At 44.7% G+C, this 21,075-nt stretch overlaps 1 protein-coding gene across 1 annotated transcript in view; it reads left to right on the top strand.

The window, feature by feature from the left end:
* Positions 1-18,172, top strand: part of SDC1 (syndecan 1) — a 32,053-nt gene extending 13,881 nt beyond the window's left edge. The window contains exons 2-5 of the mRNA XM_067294840.1: positions 13,345-13,426; positions 14,483-14,973; positions 15,188-15,317; positions 15,885-18,172. Coding sequence (XP_067150941.1) covers positions 13,345-13,426; positions 14,483-14,973; positions 15,188-15,317; positions 15,885-16,051 — 870 coding nt within the window. The 3' untranslated portion in view covers positions 16,052-18,172. The remainder of the gene's footprint in view (positions 1-13,344; positions 13,427-14,482; positions 14,974-15,187; positions 15,318-15,884) is intronic.
* Positions 18,173-21,075: the final 2,903 nt, after the last annotated feature.

The following is a 21,075-nucleotide window of genomic DNA, read 5'->3' as shown; positions in this document are numbered from 1 at the left end:
TGTTGTAGCACAAAACTAAACTGGCTGCTTCTCATGAGACTAGCTGCACGGAAAAGAGCTTCTCATTAGGTTGCATCTTCAAAACATAGGCTGCCTTGAACCTGGGAGAAAAAAGGTACCCCACTCTTGGCCATATTGCAACAACCCATGCCTGCCATTGATACAGAGTTAAATTAAGCACTTGTGTGGTGCCATGTTTGTGGATGTGTTGACTTGTCACTGAGATTCAATCATTAGCTTAGGCTGTATGGCTTGACTAGAAATAGGCTGGCATGAGTGAAAGAGGTCTGTAGTAACTTACCTGTCTGATATAGCCTCCTGATGAAATAGCAGGAGCACAGATTCTTGCTCAGCTTCTCTATATTGCTGAAGGACTGATGAGACATTTGCTGGAGTTTGCTGACAGAGAATCGGGAAGTAGCTCAGCTGTTCTGCGTTGGAGTTGAGGTGAAGGACTCATCCTTCAAGTGATGCATTGTCACAGATGCTGTGTGTGCTGAGTGGCTACAAGCTTCCCTGGCTGTGGAGTTGATAGCCCTGCTGGACTCCTGCTGCCCCAGCACTGCTCAGCCTTCTCTGCTGCAGGAATTGCAATGCTTGCAGCAGGTTCCTTGTCCAGTACAAAACTGCAATGATATCAGACCTCCAGGAAAGTTCAGGTGGCCCAACACACGAGAAATACTACTGTCTTTCTTCGTAAGGCTTCCATCTAGCCTTTGCTGCTGTGACTAAGCAGCTGTGTCTAGGGAGCCAGGGAGGACTTAAAGCGCTCATCTGACTTAGAAAAAAACCTCATCCATCATGAACAAATTCTTTGCAGACGAGAACTCTTCCTGAAAACTCTCTCCTTACTCCTTTTGTGTAAACCTGCGCAGCCCTTTGAGTCAGCCTCCGATTTGCATGTTGCCTGCAGCCTAAGGGTGGTGGTGCCTATTTCCATAATGCATGGCTGTGGCAGGGGAAATATTACTGGCCCTGTGCCGCGGGGTAGGTGACTGTGTGTCAGCATCCTGAGAACCTGGGCTGCAATTCTGTATAAAGTGCTTAAGCAGCCCTGGCTGCTGTGCTCTGCCCTGTGCCAAGACAAACACTCGTGCATTCATGCGCCAAACAGTACTGGAGAACTGGTCCTGCTGGAAAATTCTTTGCATGATGGGTTTTTTGGGGGGTTCTTTTTTATTTTGTTTTTTTTGTTGTTGTTGTTTGGTTGTGGGTTTTTTTTTTTTTTTTTTTTTTCCAACCAGACCTGTTCCCTGATCTGGTTCACCATGAGACTGCACAAACAGCTAGGCAGGGGATGGTCCAGAAAGCATGAAGGGACATGCTCTTGTGGGAGGAGGCAGGGTGAACAACAGTTTAAAGGGCCCCGTTGCAGAACGTGAAACCCAAAGTGATGGTGACAAGCCAGTTCATTTTTGGTCTTGGCATGTTGATTGCTGTGTTTCAGCCCTGCTTAATTAAAAAGTTGCCCTGTCACAGTAAGGAGAAAATGTAATGTTGATTGGGCAAGAGTGTGGTACATGTCAGGTGAGGCTCAGAAACTATTAGCACTGTAGCTGCTGTGTGTACAGAATAGCTATATAGATAGTGCCTTTAGTCCCAAGTTGTAGTATCCATTGCCAGAGAAAGGACAAACCCACTTGATGTTCTTCCTTGGCCACTGCATTTTGTTTAAAGGATCAGCATATGCTTTTACGACTGTGGCCACAAAACTTCACAAAAAGGGGAGATCAAAACCTGACAGATGGTGGGCAGAGTTTACAGTTTGGTCTGTTCTGCCCATAGTGGAATAGATCCTAAAAGTTCTAGTCCTATTTTGGGTGGATGTTGGAAGGTGTTTGTTTTGCTGCCTGGAAAGCTGAGTGCCCAAAGGTAGCCACTGTGTGATAATCAGGTGGTTTGTGCTTCAAACCAGAACAACTGCTGTTGCAACTAGGACCTCTCCCTCAAAGACAGTCCCCTTCTTGGGGCACTAGCCAAAAATAGAAAACCAGTAAGAACTCATTTCAACCAAGCCAAAAATAGAAAACCAGTAAGAACTCAATTCAACCAAGGCTTTCTAGATTTCCTTATCTTAAGGGTGACATGATGAAGCAGCAGCCAGATTAACTGGCATACTTACCTTGTCCTGCTTTAATAGTGTTTGCCTTGCTGAGCGAAAGAGCATCCTTTGCTTTCCACTTGAGGGCCCTGTCTGACCCCTTCCCTTTGGGAGGAGCACCCTGAGAGCCACTGACCAGTCTTATTCCAGTTGACATAAACTGATGCTTGAATGGGTGGGGATGCTGAAGCCTGTTGGTGCACAGCAGTAGCTCATTTGGGGGCAGCGGGGGGCAACATCTGAAATAGAGAAGGTGGGTAGTTGTTGTAATGCTTTGAACAGCCCTCATTAGAAGGGAAGCAGGGAATAAAAGTACTACTTGAGCCTAGCCCCAGTCTGTGGGCTGTTCTTAGCACAGTTTTTGTACCTGTGTTTCTGCTCTTCCGCCTGTGCTGTTAGTCTGCTTCTTTAGCAGATAACTGCACGTAGGTTAGGTAGATAACTGCTTAATTAATCTTTCTGGGGGGAGGGGGGAGGTTCTCTCTCCCCTTCTTCTTTAACCATCTAAGCTGCCTGGAGACCATGGACAGCTGACACTGGAGTTAATAGTGTCTGGGGTATTAACTGGAGAATATCAAGGTTTAACTAAGCTAAAATTTCTCTCAGTAGGCTTCCCACACACTAATGCCAATATTTTGAGGTTAGAGACTCCTCATGCTGCTCTGCTTCAGATAGCAATTCTGTTAGTGACTAGCTCTGCTCTTCAGTGTATAGGAAAAGGTGAACAACAAACACTTATTTGGGTTTATTTCAGAACTCTTCAAATCCCTGTGCAAGTCTTTTCCAGACACTCCAGTGTAATATTTGATAGGCAAACTAGAGAATGAATGCTTGTCTCTCTCTTATCTGTCTTGTTAAACAACATAGCAAGTCACTGCTCTCGCGTTCCATAATGTTGGAAGAATCTTGCAGGGTGTCCAGGGAGGTGTCAGGGACAGCAGAGCTTGTTGCAGCTCATTCTTATTCAGCTGAATAAGAAGGATTTACTACCTGGAGAAATAAATGTGCAAATTTAACAGCATTATTCAGATAATGGAGGATTTCAAGTGTTTTTGACACTGCTGTAATAGGCTGATCACTAACGAGGATTAGTAAGAGTGGGATACAAATCATCCTTAATCTAGTTTAGGACTTGTACCAGCTTGTGGCAAAGCCAGTGTTTTTGCTTACCTCAAAGAGCAGTTTGAAATAAGCTGCTTCCTTTTACATATAACATGACTCCAAATTAAAGAAATGTGGTTCCCAGTTTGGGTGGGGTGAGATCAGCTAATAAATCTCCCCTTCATAATGAGACAGTACTTCAGTTGTGTGCTCTAGCAGGAGGGAACTCCTTGGCAGCTCACTGGAATAAGCACAGAATAACTCATGTGTCAAGACTAGGACCGAGAGGAAGAGTAAAGAATGGTTAGAAATGATGCCTTTAAAAAAAAAAAAAAAAAAAATCTGGAGCATGTCAGACTTCTGGAGCCAATAATATCACTAATGAATTTTGAAAACCTGGCCCACTCTTGATTAAATTGAAGATCCCACTAAACAGCTTTCTGGTTATCCTAGCAGAAGGGAATAACTATTGTTCCATAACAATACAGTGCTCAGCAAGAGCAGAGGGTTTCCCCTGTACAGGCTGCTTTGATACCTGGGGAAGGGGGTCTCCACTGGTTAATAGGAACTGGTCAATGTATATGAAACATATTGTTAAATATGTTACTGTGCAAAGTGACACCAAATCATAGGGGTTTCCCTGGGCCAGGCAAATATTTTTAATCAGCTGTTTGACCTGTGGCTTTAAAAATAGCTAAAAAATTGTGAACTTGTTAATTTGTAAAAAGGCAACATGATGAGGATTCAATATCAAAATTGAAAGCTTTTTGACTAGAATACATAAGATGCTATCAGGTTTCTGACAAAGATAATCCTTCAAAGGATCCACAGCCTGAACTTCAAAGTGTTCATCCAGCTTCTCTGTCATCAATTATAGTGCGACTCAAACACAAATAGTCCCAGTAGACTGAAAAATAAACTGGATGATGATGGAGGATGATGATGGAGGTGATTCCTAAAGGCATGTCCACAGTAGCTGATTACATCTAACAACCTGAGAATAATATTTTGAGCTAAAGTATTGCAGAGCTGACTGTAGAACAATCTTAGTTTAAGCTAGAATTTATTTTCAGCTCTTATGTGTGATAGCAGTACTGGTGATTCATTCTGTGTTCTGTCGCCCCCTAATCACAGAATCACAGAATCGCTGAAGTTGGAAGGGACCTCTGGAGATCATCTAGTCCAACCCCCCTGCTCAAGCAGGGTCACCTAGAGCACATTGCACAGGATTGCATCCAGGCATGTTTTGAATATCTCCAGAGATGGAGACTCCACCACCTCTCTGGGCAACCTGTTCCAGTGCTCTGTCACCCTCCCAGTGAAAAAGTTTTTCCTCATGTTCAGATGGAAGTGTCTGTGTTTCAGTTTGTGCCCATTGCCTCGCGTCCTGTTGCTGGGCACCACTGAAAAGTCTGGTCCCATCCTCTCGACACCCTCCCTTCAGATACTTGTACACATTGATAAGATCTCCTCTCAGCCTTCTCTTCTCCAGGCTAAACAGGCCCAGCTCTCTCAGCCTTTCCTCATAAGAGAGATGCTCCAGTCCCCTAATCATCTTTGCAGCCCTTCGCTGGACTTGCTCCAGTAGTGCCACATCCCTCTTGTACTGGGGAGCCCAGAACTGGACGCAGTACTCCAGCTGTGGCCTCAGCAGGACTGAGTAGAGGGGGAGGATCACCTCCCTCGACCTGCTGGCAACACTCTTCCTGATGCAGCCCAGGAGACCGTTGGCCTTCTTGACCACAAGGGCACATTGCTGCCTCATGCTTAACTTGGTGTCCACCAGCACTCCCAGGTCCTTCTCGGCAGAGCTGCTTTCCAGCAGGTCAGCCCCCAGCCTGTACCGGTGCCTGGGGTTATTCCTCCCTAGGTGCAGGACCCTGTACTTGCCTTTGTTGAACTTCATGAGGTTCCTCTCTGCCCACCTCTCCAGCCTGTCCAGGTCTCTCTGAATGGCAGCACAGCCCTCTGGTGTATCAGCCACTCCTCCCAGTTTTGTATCGTCAGCAAACTTGCTGAGGGTGCACTGTGTTCCTTCATCCAGGTCATTGATGAAGAAGTTGAACAAGACTGGACCCAGTACTGACCCCTGGGGGACACCGCTACCTACAGGCCTCCAACTAGACTCTGTGCCACTGATCACAACTCTCTGAGCTCTGCCATTCAGCGAGTTCTCAATCCACCTCACTGTCCACTCATCTAACCCACACTTCCTGAGCTTACCTATGAGGATGTTATGGGAGACAGTGTCAAAAGCCTTGCTGAAGTCAAGGTAGACAACATCCAATGCTCTCCCCTCATCTACCCAGCCAGTCATTCCATCATAGAAGGCTATCAGATTGGTTAGGCATGATTTCCCCTTGGTGAAGCCATGCTGACTACTCCTGATCACCTTCTTGTCCTCCACATGCTTGGAGATGGCTTCCAGGATGAGCTGCTCCATCACCTTTCCAGGGATGGAGGTGAGGCTGACTGGCCTGTAGTTCCCTGGGTCCTCCTTCTTGCCCTTTTTGAAGACTGGGGTGACATTGGCTTTCTTCCAGTCCTCAGGCATCTCTCCTGTCCTCCATGACCTTTCAAAGATGATGGATAGTGGCTTAGCAATAATGTCCGCCAGCTCCCTCAGCACTCATGGGTGCATTCCATCAGGGCCCATGGATTTGTGGGTGTCAAGTTTGCTTAAATGATCTCTAACCCACTCCTCCTCGACCAAGGGAAAGTCTTCCTTTCTCCAGACTTTCTCTCTTGCCTCCAGGATCTGGGGTTCCTGAGGGCTGGCCTGAGCAGTAAAGACTGAAGCAAAGAAGGCATTCAGTAACTCTGCCTTCTCTGCATCCTTCGTCACCAGGGCACCCACCCCATTCAGCAAAGGGCCCACATTTTCCCTAGTCTTCCTCTTGCTGCTGATGTATTTGAAGAAGCCCTTCTTGCTGTCCTTGACATCTCTTGCCAGATTTAATTCCAAACGGGCCTTAGCCTTCCTCGTCGCATCCCTGCGTACTCTGACAACATTCCTATATTCCTCCCAAGTGGCCTGTCCCCCTTTCCACTTTCTGTAGACTTCCTTCTTCTGGTTGAGTTTTGCCAGGAGCTCCTTGCTCATCCATGCAGGTCTCCTGCCTCCTTTGCTTGACTTCCTACTCATAGGGATGCACCGCTCTTGAGCCTGGAGGAAGTGATGCTTGAATATTAACCAGCTCTCTTGAACACTCCTTCCTTCTAGGGCCCTCACCCATGGGATTCCTCCAAGTAGGTCCCTGAAGAGGCCAAAGTTTGCTCTCCTGAAGTCCAGGGTTGCGATCCTACTTGGTGCCCTGCTGCCTCCTCGCAGGATCCTGAACTCCACCATCTCATGGTCACTGCAGCCAAGGCAGCCCCCAACCTTCACATCTTCCACCAGTCCTTCTTTGTTTGTTAGTACGAGGTCCAGCAGCACACCTCTCCTTGTTGGCTCCTCCACCACCTGTGTCAAGAAGTTGTCACCAATGCTCTGCAGGAACCTCCAGGACTGTTTGTGCCTAGCTGTGTTGTCTTTCCAGCAGATATGAGGGTGGTTGAAGTCCCCCATGAGAACCAGGGCCTGGGATCGTGAGGCTACTTCCAGCTGTCTGTAGAAGGCCTCATCGACTTCCTCATCCTGATCAGGTGGCCTGTAGTAAACACCCACAACAGTGTCACCCATGCTAGCCTGCCCTTTGATCCTTACCCATAAGCTCTCGACTCGCTCTTCATCCACCCCTAGGCACAGCTCCATACATTCCAGTTGCTCTCTCACATAAAGAGCAACTCCACCACCTCGCTTTCCTGGCCTGTCTTTCCTAAAAAGCACGTAGCCATCCATGACGGCACTCCAGTCATGCGAGCTATCCCACCATGTCTCTGTAATGGCAATGAGATCATGGCCCTGCGACTGCACACATATCTCTAGTTCTTCCTGTTTGTTCCCCAAGCTGCATGCATTGGTGTACAGGCATTTCAGGGAGGTGATCGAGCATGCAGGTTTCCCAGGAGGGGTAAAAGAGGGTCCTCCATAGCCACATCCCATGCGCACTTCCCTGGCTGCATTCACCTGTTGGAGGCATCCTGACTTGAGCAGTCTTTTGCCAACTACCCTGTCACTATAACTCTCCCCTTCCCCCATCTTTCCTAGTTTAAAGCCCTCCTTACTAGGTTGGCCAACCTGTTGGCAAAGACCCGCGTGCCCCGCCTCGTGAGGTGGATCCCATCTCTCGCCATCAGCTGTCGATCTTCAAACAGGGTCCCATGGTTGTAGAAACCAAAACCCTGTTGCCAACACCAGCGGCGCAGCCAGTCGTTAACCTGGAAAGTCCGTCTCCTCCTCCTCTCATCCATCCCCCTCACTGGCAGGATTGAGGAGAAGATGACCTGGGCTCCCAGACCCTTGACCACCATCCCCAGAGCTCTGAAATCCTGCTTGATGGTCTCCAGTTTGCCCTTGGTGTCATTGGCGCCCACATGGAAGAGCAGCAGTGGGTAATAGTCCGAAGAATGGACGAGCCTAGGCAGTCTTTGCATGACATCTCTCACACGAGCCCCCGGCAGGCCACAAACCTCTCTAGACAAGAGGTCAGGTCGACAGATAGATGCCTCCATCCCCTGTAGCAGGGAGTCCCCCACAACAATCACCCGCCGCTTTTTCCGGGTGTTCCGGCAGGGCACAGGGTCTGTTGTCCCAGGTACTTCCCTGGCAGCCATGCCCATCTCCTCCTCATCCTGGAGGGCACTAAACCTGTTCTTCAGCAATCCGCTTGACTAATCAAAACCTTCTCATTGGTGAAACTCAGCTGCAATAAAAGGTCATGGAAAAGCCTTGACCATAAAGTAGATGTTTGTTGTCTGAACAGTATGGTCCCTCTTGGTCCAAACCCAAATTAGTTCAAACCCTCCTGATGCTCTCCTGAGTAGGTGTCATGTTAACATTGCTATCTGAAATCCTTCAGCAGCAGATCATTATAGAAATATGACCTTTCCTCACTACTCTCATTTTGTGGTGTCATAAGGAAAGCTTACTGCCTTCCATCCCTACATCCTTATACAGAAGCTGTTTTCTATGGGGCAAAAAGTGTAGTCTTTATGTAACTGCATAGATGAACAAGGAGCTCCTGGCAAAACTCAAATAGAAGAAGGAAGTGCACAGAAGATGAAAGCTGGGACCAGGGCACTTGGGAGCATTATAGGAATGTTGTCAGAGTATGCAGGGATGTGACTAGGAAGGCCAAAGCCCATTTGGAATTGAATCTGGCAAAGGATGTCAAGGACAACAGGAAGAGCTTCTTCAAATACATCAGTAACAAAAGGAAGACTAGGGAAAATGTGGGCCTGCTACTGAATGGGGCAGGGGCCCTGGTGATGAATGATGCAGAGAAGGCAGAGTTACTGAATGCCTTCTTTGCTTCAGTCTTTACTGCTAAGACTAGCCCTCAGGAATCCCAGACTCTGGAGACCACGGAGAAAGTCTGGAGAAAGGAATACTTTCCCTTGGTTGAGGAGGATCGGGTTAGAGATCATTTAGGAAAACGTGGCATCCAGAAATCCATGGACCCTGATGGGATGCACCCACAAGTGCTGAGGGAGCTGGCAGATGTCATTGCTAGGTCACTCTCAATCATCTTTGAAAGGACATGGAGAACAGGAGAGGTGCCTGAGGACTGGAAGAAAGCCAATGTCACCCCAGTCTTCAAAAAGAGCAAGAAGGAGGACCCAGGGAACTACAGGCCAGTCAGCCTCACCTCCATCCCTGGAAAGGTGATGGAGCAGCTCATCCTGGAAGCCATCTCCAAGCATGTGGAGGACAAGAAGGTGATCAGGAGTAGTCAGCATGGCTTTGCCAAGGGGAAATCATACTTAACCAACCTGATAGCCTTCTACAATGGGATGACTAGCTGGGTAGATGAAGGGAGAGCAGTGGATGTTGTCTACCTTGACTTCAGCAAGGCTTTTGACACTGTCTCCCATAACATCCTCATAGACAAGCTCAGGAAGCGTGGGCTAGATGAGTGGACAGTGAGGTGGATTGAGAACTCGCTGAATGGCAGAGCTCAGAGGGTTGTGATCAGCGGCGCAGAGTCTAGTTGGAGGCCTGTAGGTAGCGGTGTCCCCCAGGGGTCAGTACTGGGTCCAGTCTTGTTCAACTTCTTCATCAATGACCTGGATGAAGGAACACAGTGCACCCTCAGCAAGTTTGCTGACGATACAAAACTGGGAGGAGTGGCTGATACACTAGAGGGCTGTGCTGCCATTCAGAGAGACCTGGACAGGCTGGAGAGGTGGGCAGAGAGGAACCTCATGAAGTTCAACAAAGGCAAGTACAGGGTCCTGCACCTAGGGAGGAATAACCCCAGGCACCGGTACAGGCTGGGGGCTGACCTGCTGGAAAGCAGCTCTGCAGAGATGGACCTGGGGGTCCTGATGGACAGCAAGTTAAGCATGAGGCAGCAATGTGCCCTTGTGGCCAAGAAGGCCAATGGTATCCTGGGGTGCATTAGGAAGAACATTGCCAGCAGGTCGAGGGAGGAGATCCTGCCCCTCTACTCAGCCCTGGTGAGGCCACATCTGGAGTACTGCGTCCAGTTCTGGGCTCCGCAGTACAAGAGAGACATGGAGCTACTGGAGCGCACCCAGCGGAGGCCTACTAAGATGATTAAGGGAATGGAGCTTCTCTCATATGATGAAAGGCTGAGAGAGCTGGGACTGTTCAGCCTGGAGAAGAGAAGACTGAGGGGGGATCTTATCCAGGAGTATAAGTATCTTAAGGGAGGGTGTAGAGAGGATGGGGCCAGACTCTTTTCGGTGGTGCCCAGTGACAGGAGAAGAGGCAACGGGCACAAACTGAAACACAGGTAGTTCCAACTGAATGTAAGGAAAAACTTCTTTACTGTGAGAGTGACCGAGCACTGGAACAGGTTGCCCAGGGAGGTTGTGGAGTCTCCTTCCTTGGAGATATTCAAAAGCCATCTGGACACAATCCTGGGCAACGTGCTCTAGGTGACCCTGCTTGAGCAGGGGAGTTGGACTAGATGATCTCCAGAGGTCCCTTTCAACCTCAACCATTCTGTGATTCTGTGAACTGTACAGTTGAATAAATTAGGCAAGTGTTCCTTAGTGCTTCTGTATCATGAAATTAGGTGATGTTGTGAAGTTAGATCACTGTGTGAATCTTCTGACTGTTGGAATGCATGTGCATAGTCCTCTACTGTCTGCCAAGTGTTTGAGTCTAAGAAAAGTCCCTCTCTGTCAGATCCCAGGCCTCAAAGTGCCTGGCCAAAGGGCGATCAGGCAACTCCCAAAGGAGTATCTGGGCACAAACTCTTTGGGAAAACTAGTAAATGTACACCTTTAATGAAACTTATGCTAAGTTCTTATACAGTGCTATGGAAAGCAGACTTTAATCCTGAACCATGTTTTCTGTTGTCCTCTTGGAGTACAGTAGCCATCCTCAAGGGACAGAAACAGCAGGCAACTCTATTCTGGAATGGAACAGGTCTCTGCTTATTTAGACTATGCTACACTTAGCTTGTCTGTCTGAGGAGCACTTCCACATGTTGCAGCTATCCCTGCTAAAATACAGGATTCAAACTAGGATTCAAACAGGTACATGACAAAGGCTGTAGAGAAGCATAACATGAAGCAGCCTGGGAAGAGGTTCAAAACTCAGGAGTGAGACAATGCAAGGTGGTAGATAAGCTTGCTGAACACACTGGATAATGAGGAAGGAAGTGTGGCATGACTGAACAAGCCTCATCCATTGATATCTAAAGGTGGACAGCTGCTGACTTGGTAGTCAAGATCAAGAGTTGATATTTAATCTCCTGACAGTCTGCAATCCTTTCAAGAGATATGGTCTGTAGACCATCAAATCTGCTCTAGTTTTCTTGTATGAGCTCCTACATGAGCTACCCCTGAGGATTCAGATTTGGAGGTAAAATAATCTCCCAATACCAAGAGATCCTAAATAAAGGAGAGTGGTGTTAGTTCTTAGACTCTACTGGCAGTGCCTTTCTTTAATAAGAAGTGGAGAGATTGCTTTCTATATGCTTCAAGATAGTATCCTACCACTGGGAGGAAAATGGATCCCCTCTTGACGCTCAAACTGCTTATGAAAGAAAGGGAGAAAATAGCAAAAAAAAAAAAAAAAAAAGGAGAAAATGGTGCTGTTTTTGAGGTCTGACTTCAGTTATGAACTTACTGGAACGGAAGCTTAAGGAAGAAGAGTTTTGAAAGCCTGGCAGTCTTTTAAAGATTATGTCAGGAGTACAAACTCTCAGTAAAGAAAGAATATGGAAAGTGTAGTGAGATCAGCTTGTATGAGTCACAAGCTCTTCACTGACTTTAGACACAAGAAGGAAAATATACAGGAAGTACTTGTCTGACCTAGTTTCCATGGATGAGTGCAAAAGCACAGTGCAAACAAGCAGGGACAAATCTAAAAATCCAGATTACCTCATGACACACCGCTAAACAAAAGGTTCAAGGGCAAGAAGAAATTACTCTAGAAATACGCTTGCAGAAACCTAAGGAAGAGTGTCATCGTCTCCCCCCCACCCTCCTGCCCCAATCACAGTAAATAAGGAAAGCAGCAACCAAAGCAGAGTGCTGAAATGTTTTATTTTTTTAATCATCTAACTGCAATGATTTCATAGAAGGGGTAAGATTTTGGACTTGAATAAGCTGGCGGAAACTAGCATATGTCTTCAAATAGATCAAGCCTTGTAAACATGTAATGGGCTTGTCAATCACCTTGGAAACTAGTTGTTCTCCAGAAATGTGGGGATGGATAAGGTATTAAGAAGGGAAGACAAAACTGAACAAACCTGATACCTTAAAGAATGCAAAGGATATAAGGTTAATAAATACAGCTATTTAAGCAATGAAGCTGACAATAAGAGAGCTCAATGGCTTTGTTTGACAGATCGTACCAATGTTGGCTAACCTCTTCCTAGGATGAAAGTGAGTCTTCTGTTCATTTTAAAATGACACCATGTTAATGCAAGCTAGGGAATTACTGTGGGCCTGGGTGCGAACTGGTAAGAGTGTATGCTATTTTTATGTGGTAAAGTGAGATTTCATAATCCTGATAAATCCAGGATCAGAACCTGAGCCAGGTTGGATGACAATACAGTATCTACTAAACTTGCAGATTGGACAGTGCTGGAAAGGAAAGGCTGTGGCATTTTGAGGATGGGGTAGAAGTCAAAATTCTGGGAAACTGGCAATGCTGTTGGATGGGGAAAGATGAAATTCAGAAGAAACAACTGCAGGGTTGTGCTTTGAAATCTGAGAATGGGGAACTACTGATTAGATAATGATAGTCCTACAGAAATAAATCTGGCGTTAGTCATGAACCAAGAGTGTACTGATGTGAACGGTAACTGTATAAAGTGGCCAACACCTCTGTTTTATTTAGTATTGTCCTCTTTGGATATCCTGAACAGCTCTGAGCAGTGTGTTATGACAAACTGGTGCCGTAGAACAGGAGTTCAGCCTCTTATTTCAGCAACTCAACTTCTGTACTGGTTAGTGTACTGCTTGAAGCTTAAATGGAGAAAGCTCAGGGCAATATACTTCCGCATGAAAGGCTGACTTCTCTCTTAGGACTTAATCTGAAAGTCCACGCTTAAATAAAGGGAATCTGATTCTACTTCCAGTTAGATGCTGTGGTTTCAGATATGTGAACACTGCAGAGCAGGCAGAGAAGCCAAAAACACTCTGTCTCTCCTTCCTTTCTCCCCCTTAGAGGTAATGAAGTAATTCACAGATGAAGACATTGATAGATACTGAAGGCGTGAGCAGTCAGAACTTGAGCCAGAATGCTCAGTCCTTACACAATGCAACCATGGGCTGTTACCAAGATGCAGCTCTCTGCTTTCTTCTTTCCCAAAGCAAGTGCAGCCTGGAAGCAGCTTAGGTGGACAGTAAGACTGACCTTCCCAATACCAATTAGACTAATCAGAACTACTGTTTTGGGGAAGGGGGGGATGGAGTGAAGAAAGATAAGAAAATGCAATCTGAACAGAAAAAGCTGGTGTAATGTTCAGGAGCCCTTAGAGGACTCTCTGCACCAGCAACATGATTACTTTAAGTAATCTCATCACTAAAACAGCTTTTTCCTCCCCTTTTTAAAGCAAACTACAAATCTGAACCTTCCTCCTGAAGATCTTGATTCATCTGGTGATGATGATGATGCTTTCTCAGGCTCAGGTGCAGGTGAGTTGTTAGCACTTGTATTATTAGTGCTTGATTTTTCTAGAATGTGGCACCCTGGATTTTGATGTGCATCCTGGCTAAAAGAAAAACAACCCCCCTTCATGAATATGAGAACTGGGAACAGAGAGGGGGCCTAATCTATTTTTCTTGTACCGCTTCAGCTACTAACAATCAGAAAATGAGAAAATGAGTTGTAGGAGATTTGAAAGGGGGCAGAAACAGTTTCTGCTGCATGTTGCTACTAATATGAGAAATCACTTGCAGAATGTTATGAAACTACAGTGATTCTGCACTCATGGGACTGAGAAAACACGAGGGCCTTTTGCCTCACTTACGAGTTGGTAGGAGATACCATTTGAGGGTGTGTAAAACCACTAGCTGCCAATGTACATCCAGTGCGAGTTTTATCTGTCATCAGATGTGCAAGTTCCCAAGGGCCATAACTTTTTAAAAGCAGAACAAAAATTTTTTAGGGTGGAGAAAAAGTCTGTCAGAATGATTACTAAACTGCATGAGAGACACCTTTGGCATGCGATGTTGAATGTAAAACCCTGCAGTTTAGCAGATGTTACTGAGAATAGAGCAAGTTATTGAAAATTAAAACATGGTATCCTTCTGCTTGCCTCCAGCCACATGTTTGTATTGTAGATGAAATTCCCCAGGAATAAGACCATGAAATCAGTGCCAAATGCACCAATGGCTAAAGGTGTTGAGAATATGGGTGACTGCTCTAAATCACATTAAAAAATCTGTGGGATGAGACTCAAATAACCATCCTGACCAGCCAGTGTACTGAATAGCAGATGTCCTTGTAGGCCTGTCTGCAGACAGACTAGTGCTTGTGCCTTGGGGGAAAACAGATGACTAATGAAGTATTGCTAAATAGTACATTGGTCTGTCCCTTCCTTACTCCACTGAAAAGGATAGGGAATTACAAAGTGGACTATTATTCCTAAAATTGGCTTTGCACGTTAGGCTTCCTCACTTAGACAGATGTCCTGAAGATACTATTGCTAGATCTCTAAACTGGTTAAGCATGATATTTTGGTTTTCCAGGTCCCCTGACAGACCAGTCTCCCACTTGGAATATCCCAGCAGAACCAACTAATTCCTCATTACTGGCAATACCAATGGATTTCAATGAACAGCTGTTTCCTGGGATTGAGAGCCGAACTGAAAAGGAAGTAATATCTCCATCTGCAACTAGTAGTGTAGTGACAGAGGAGCCAGTTGTAGCTGTGAAGGATGAAAGACCCAACCTGGACTCACCTCCTGAGAAATCAACAAATGACACTGTTATAACAACGAGAAGCCTCACTACTCACTTTCCTTTCATGGTTCATGTAACTCCTTCAGAAGCCTCAAGCACAGTCCATGGCCTGGAACCTAATACCCCTGGCTCTGATGTGCTGGACACTAAAGATGTGCTTGAGCCCCACTCCCCCATCCATCGTGAGAGAGACTTTACTGCTGCCCCCACAACGATGGCTCCTGAGGATGCAGTTCTTGTACATGAGGAGGTTTCTGAAGATGGCTCTGGAGATCCAGTGAGGACTAAGAGCTTTGACTCTTTTCAGGGAGATGGTTGTAGTAATGGGTAGTAAGTGGGGCCTGCAGAAAGGGATGGTAATTTGCCAGAACTAATGATTGGCTTAATATGTTACATTGGTGGAGGGTTTTAGCTGAAAAAATGCAAAGCTTGGAAAGTCTCCAGTAACAGACATGAGAAACACGAATAACCTGCTGTGTATGTCCCAACAGGGAGATTTCATCTTGATTAAAGATGAGGATTTGGTCCCCACCCAGAACTCTGAAGTGCCGGCTGACTCTGGGAGGAATGCCAAAGCAGCAGGAGCCTCAGGAATAATGGACAGAAAAGAAGTTCTTGGAGGTACCTGATATTCTAGATTTCTGGTCAATAAAGGCAGACTCTTGTAGGAGTCTTTCCAGGCAGCAGAAGCTGTGATTCTGCAAGCAGGTCTCTGAGCATGAAGGCGAGACTTTTACATTACGCCTCTGAAATGAGGGTGATGATTCATAAATCTGTGTTGCCGAAGCAAATAATAATGTGCTAATAGCAAAGTGGCCACCTCTAGGCTATCTGGAATTTTACATTTAAACCTATTCTTTCACTCCACTCAAATTACTGTAAAACTGTTCTGATGCTGCTTGAGTCAAAGAACAGTAGAGCTGAACAACATAGCCTTGCTCCATCCATCGTGCTTTGCAGCATGGTCTAGTGGCAGATCTATTTTTGTAGGTTTGCCTCATGTAGATGAGTAAGTTCATGGTAATGGAAGGATGACAGGTCTTGGTTTGTGGCGCAGAAGGACAAATTCATTTTTGAAAGTCCTGAAGCCATGGACCGTGCTGTCAGGAATAACGTGGAAGCATAGAATCATACTAGTATTATCTGGCATGGTATCTAGAATAATTTGTGGCCTTTTCCTCTTTCTAGGTGTTATTGCTGGAGGAGTAGTAGGCTTGGTGTTCGCAGTGTTTCTAGTTGTATTTATGCTGTACAGAATGAAGAAGAAAGACGAAGGAAGCTATTCACTGGATGAACCAAAACAGTCTAATGGAGGATACCAAAAACCACACAAACAAGAAGAATTCTATGCATAAGCACTGATCTTCAGGACACTTCTAATTCCATCTTTCTTGGACTCTTCTCTCCCTGCACGTGGACCTCCCTGTGCGCTTTGCATTAAACTTAAGCCATATGATCGTTGGGTATTGCCCTTACCACCTTGCCAATGGAAATTTTTTAACTACAAAGTAGATCTGGATACACTGAACATTCCCTGCTTTCTTGCACAACTTTTTTTTTTTTTTAAACAGAAGTGGGACTGCAAGCTCCTCAACTTGTGTTGGTTTATCTAATGACTGGTGGGGCAGGCGGTGGGAAGAAGATAAGGGAGCACTGTATGTATAAATCTCTTGATATTTAGGGAGAGGGCTGGCAAGAATAAATCATTAACAGTGCTGAAATTCCATATAGCAGGGATCCTTCCTATTTAACTCATAGACGTGTTTTTAAGTGTAACAAATCTCTGCTCTAGGCAGAAGTTTGGTACACTGCAATTCTCTAGCTCTTTCTAGCTGCCATATTTGGAGCTCTTAATGGCTATGAACGTCAAGCCAAACGTGATTTCCAGTGAAAGGAAGTGTGAGGGGCAGGGTAAGCAAATGACTGTCACATGGTTTAAAATAACTTATATTTTGGAAGGATCATATCATATTATCCCATACTCAGAACTAGCTCCTAAACAGCTGATTCAGTTTGTTTTGTTTTGTATTAGTACTTGCAAGACCCCAAAACTAAGTGGAGAATGCATTTTACCAATAGCATTGGACTATCCTTCTCCCCTCTTGCTCCTTCTAGGCTTAAATAAGAAATGGATTTTTTTCTAAACAGTCCCATCCCAAACATTCCCTCTTCTTAGATGCCAAATCTAGGCTTGGCTGTTGTGCTGTAGATCCTATTATCCCGTGCTACTGTGTAGTCACCAGGTAACTGATGGCTTTTCTAGCACCTACCTCTCTGTGCACTTTTTACAGTGGTTCTCAGAACGTGGTCTGCCATCTATACTACACAATACCTTGGCACACAGGGGTAAAAGGTAGAAAACAGCATATCATGACTTCGCAGCTAAGGAGTAGGGAGGCATAGCATCTAAGACAAGTTTGATGAAGGCCAAGTGTAGATGGCCTTAAATATATACAACAGTTGGCACGCTTGACTTCTGTGTCTCCAGAATGCCCCTCTTCAGTTGTTCCTGCACTTTGGAGAGAAGCAGCTCTAGGGATCTCGGACTAGAAGGGGCTGAGAAGCACCTCTGGAGGAAAGTCTGGCTGCCTGAAGCTGTTCATGGTCAATGTATTGTCAGATGCAAGGCACTGAAGCCTCACTGAGGGTCTGCAGTTCTCCAGAGTATCTCAAAATCGGTTAGAAGAAAAGCGTGATGTTCTGCACAGGCCTTACTTCTGCTCTGCCTTCAGTTTGCTTCTTGCAAGTTCAGTTCCTCATCACTCAGAGCAAAAGGCTTGGGGGGCTGGAGGAGTGTTTACAACTGATAGAAATATTTGTACCCTTGAGCCAGAGGGAATGATTGGAGAATATTGGAGAATATTGCAACAGTTGGTACAAATGTTGCACATTAACAGTAGAACTTAAATATCTGAGTAATTTAAATGAAGTATAAAATGCTCAAGCTGCTACGCAGCTAAAATTGGTGCCTTCTCTACAAACCCAAGAAAAAAAACACTTTTTTGATTCAAAACTCTTCTTTATGCTCAAGGAAAACTTGTGCATACATGTAGCTGGCTATTTTTAAGTAAAATTGCGAAGTTCATTATGTCTCTCTCTCTCTCTTTTTTTTTTTTTTTTACTGAATGAATTTTTATAGGTTAATGCAACAACCAGATGGTGTTAATTTCAGCTGTAATTCTTTGCTTTGTATAGGAATGTAGAAATGTTGTTTGATAGGTCTATCTATGAAAAGATTCTTGTAAAGCACAGAAAGATAAAGTGGTAAATTTCAGTTGTACCTCACAACCTTGCTAGGGGGAAAGAAAAAAAACCTGTATATTTTGGTAGTCTAAACTGACAGTTTGTGAAACAAACATGACATTCTGTGTTATTTAAGTGGTACAAATGAAACATGAGTCTAACAGAAGATGCAACATTTGGTTATTTGTATGCCCTGTAAAGGTATACTGCAATAAATGACATTTTGGCGAGAATGTGTCTGATTTGTGAACACTTGCCCTGTATAATACGTCCCAAAGTGTAGAAGCGGTCATTAAGACTGCACAAGTCTTCAAGGATTTTTGGATTCTAAGTATGAAATCTGGAGTTTGCTGCTAAACGTAAGGAGGTTGAAAGGTATGAGTGTGGCCTTGCTTCAATCTTCCTCTTGCCCTGTGTGTCAGGATGGCAGGAGGTCACTGTAGCTTGAGGCAGTGCTATGGGTCACAAACTAGCTGAGGGTGGGGGCTTAGACTAAAGCCCTTCATCAGAGCTCTGTGGCACTTTGTGCTGGTTCTAATTTTGGGAGCTCTCCTGACTTGTGCTGTTTGTAATCATCCTCATAAGGACAGAAAAGGCTGTACATCCTCCGCAGGGCTCCCTTGTACTAGCTAACCTGGCTTCTGCCTCAAGAGATTTGGGAGCAGGAAGGGCTGCAGGATGGGCAGCATCAACTTGTTCTATGAAAATGTGCTACCTAGAACAAAACACTCTTTGGAGATTGTACCTCAGTGGAAGGAGAATAGCAAGGCCTGTCCTAAATAATCTGCTACACAGCATCAATTACTCCTGAGTGCTAGAACCTGTATGGGATGAGAGGAAACAAAGCAGAAGTTGAGAGCAATGTCTCTCACAAAATAGGGAAGGCAAAGGCTCCTGCCTATCAGGGCAGCTTTTACTGCAGCCCACAATTATTTTAATTTACAAGGCTCTAAGCTGTAAAAAACTATTTATTTATTTATTTTTTTAAAACTGCTACAGGTTTTTTTGGTTTCCAATCTTGTTTTGCTAGCACTGAAACTATCTGGATACAAAATCTCAAGCCCCTTGCTGCACTGAATATTAAAGATGAATTTACCAGTGTGATCAGTGTGCTGTGTTTTCATATCAGTGATCAGTGTTTTCATATATATATATATATATATATATACAAGGGTAGCTTGAAAATGACCTCTCTAGCAAATGTCTCGGTTTCTTTCTTCCTTGACTCTAGACTATACTTTTCCGATCAGAAAAAAAGTTTGGAGGAATCTTGGTAATAAGAGGGTTTTGAGAGTAGGCAAAAGGATTTAGGAATTGAGTTTAAAAGACTTTGCTTCTGTAGCAGAACAAAGCTGGGAAGTGCTTTCTAACTGCATGGCAACTTTGCCAGTCCCTTAAACTGGATCAAAGACTGTTGTGGAAGATCAGAGTTGACCATACTGTATAGGAGTGCTGTACTAGGATGAATTCCCTTCCTTGGGGATTCCTAAGACCTCTGTTTCCACTTTCCTAGTTAGCGATAATGTGGGAAGTTAGCATGGCAGGAAGGAAAAAAAATGAGTCATTGAGAAAAAGGGGAAGCTTCTATGCCAAACCCCTCACAAATGAAACCCAGTGTTTAAGCGTCAGGGTGCACTTGAGAGGAACTTCGCTGTGTCAAGAGGGAATAATCTGTAGAAAAAATACTCTACCTCTGTATTCTGATGTTGGGTATCCTGGGTTTTCCGAGTCATGTTTCTGTTCACTGCACTTCCTGGCTTTCTTCTTCACCCATACTGGAGCAATTATCACATTTGCTCTTGTTCACGAGTGAGATGCAAAGAATGTGGCTGGCAGAAAATCTGACCCCTTCTTTGTGCTGGAAAATGAGCTGGAGGGTGTACATACACTGAATGTCAAGAAAGGCAAACGATGAGAAAGAAGGACTTCTCACAATTCTCACTTTATCAAGTTCTATTAGGCACTATAAAAGAAACTGAAGTAAATCTAAAAGGCTGTGTAGTCCTGTAATTGAAATAGGGAACAAGAAACAAAAAGGGCAACTCCATGGGTGTGCTGGGAAGAAAAAAATATTTTAGATGTAGCCCACAGTCTACATAAATGTCTTATCTAAGTTTTAATGAAGACTAGGATATAAAATACATTGATGAAAACACCTAGTAGAATGAAGGTGCAGAGTGAAATTTCCTCTATTTGAGGTAGAAACAAAACTCAAAAAACTTTAAATATTCAAGAGATGAGAGACAGAGGGTCAAAAACAGAGTTATTTGGCATTTGGGGGTATTTAGTTCATGAAATGGGACGCCTGACCAAAAGCATTTTTAATAATCTTGTCAGGTTAGAGGACAGTAATTTTACTGCAGAATACCAAATGTAGTACCTACAGAAAGGAAAGAGTAGAGAAGAGGTCTGGCCTCAGCAGTATGCTAGATCCAAGAAAAGGGTTTGACAGAAAAAAAAAGATACGGTGGTGACACATGGGATAAAATGTAACATAGATTTACCGAAAGTAGATTATGCCAGACTAATCCAATCTCTTGCTTTTTGATAACAGTTTTTCAGTCAAAGGTAATCCAATCTAATTGGATTTCAGTAAAGCAATTTCTCTGTGGCGCACAGAAAATGAATAATCCAAAGTAGGAAGCTGGGCGTTAGCAGAAGAGTTGTAAGGTGGTAGGGAACAGGCTAAGGAGAAGCCTGCAGCAGGCTGTGCAGGAAGGGGAGGTAGCAGGGAAGAAAGCTGATAACACAACCCCTTCTTGTGACTTCTCTTTAAATATTTTCATTAAGCTGGCATAGAAGGGAGTACATGAAATTACATTTGCTGTTGGGAATTTGGGAGGCCTCGCCAGTGTGGAATATTAGAGTGAAATATTTGAATGTTTTGACAAGTAACGAACAGATCAACTTCAACAGGACAAGGTCAGGCATTTCGGAGGGCTAGCAACAGGAATTTCTGCTCTGAACTGGGAACTCTCTTAGGAATAAGAGATGGGAAGAAAGGTCTAGGTGAATTAGTCAGTTGTAGGATAATTATCTCTGATGCAGCTGTAAAAAAAGGCAAAAGTAACTGCAGAATGCATTAGCCAAGGCATTTCCAGTAGATAGAGGAAATTTTCAGCCTTATGGGGATCAT

Source organism: Apteryx mantelli, chromosome 3, assembly GCF_036417845.1.
Source record: "Apteryx mantelli isolate bAptMan1 chromosome 3, bAptMan1.hap1, whole genome shotgun sequence".
NCBI classification, from domain to species: Eukaryota; Metazoa; Chordata; class Aves; order Apterygiformes; family Apterygidae; genus Apteryx; species Apteryx mantelli.
Note: the sequence above shows the minus strand (reverse complement) of the source record. Positions and strands in the feature narration are given on the sequence as shown.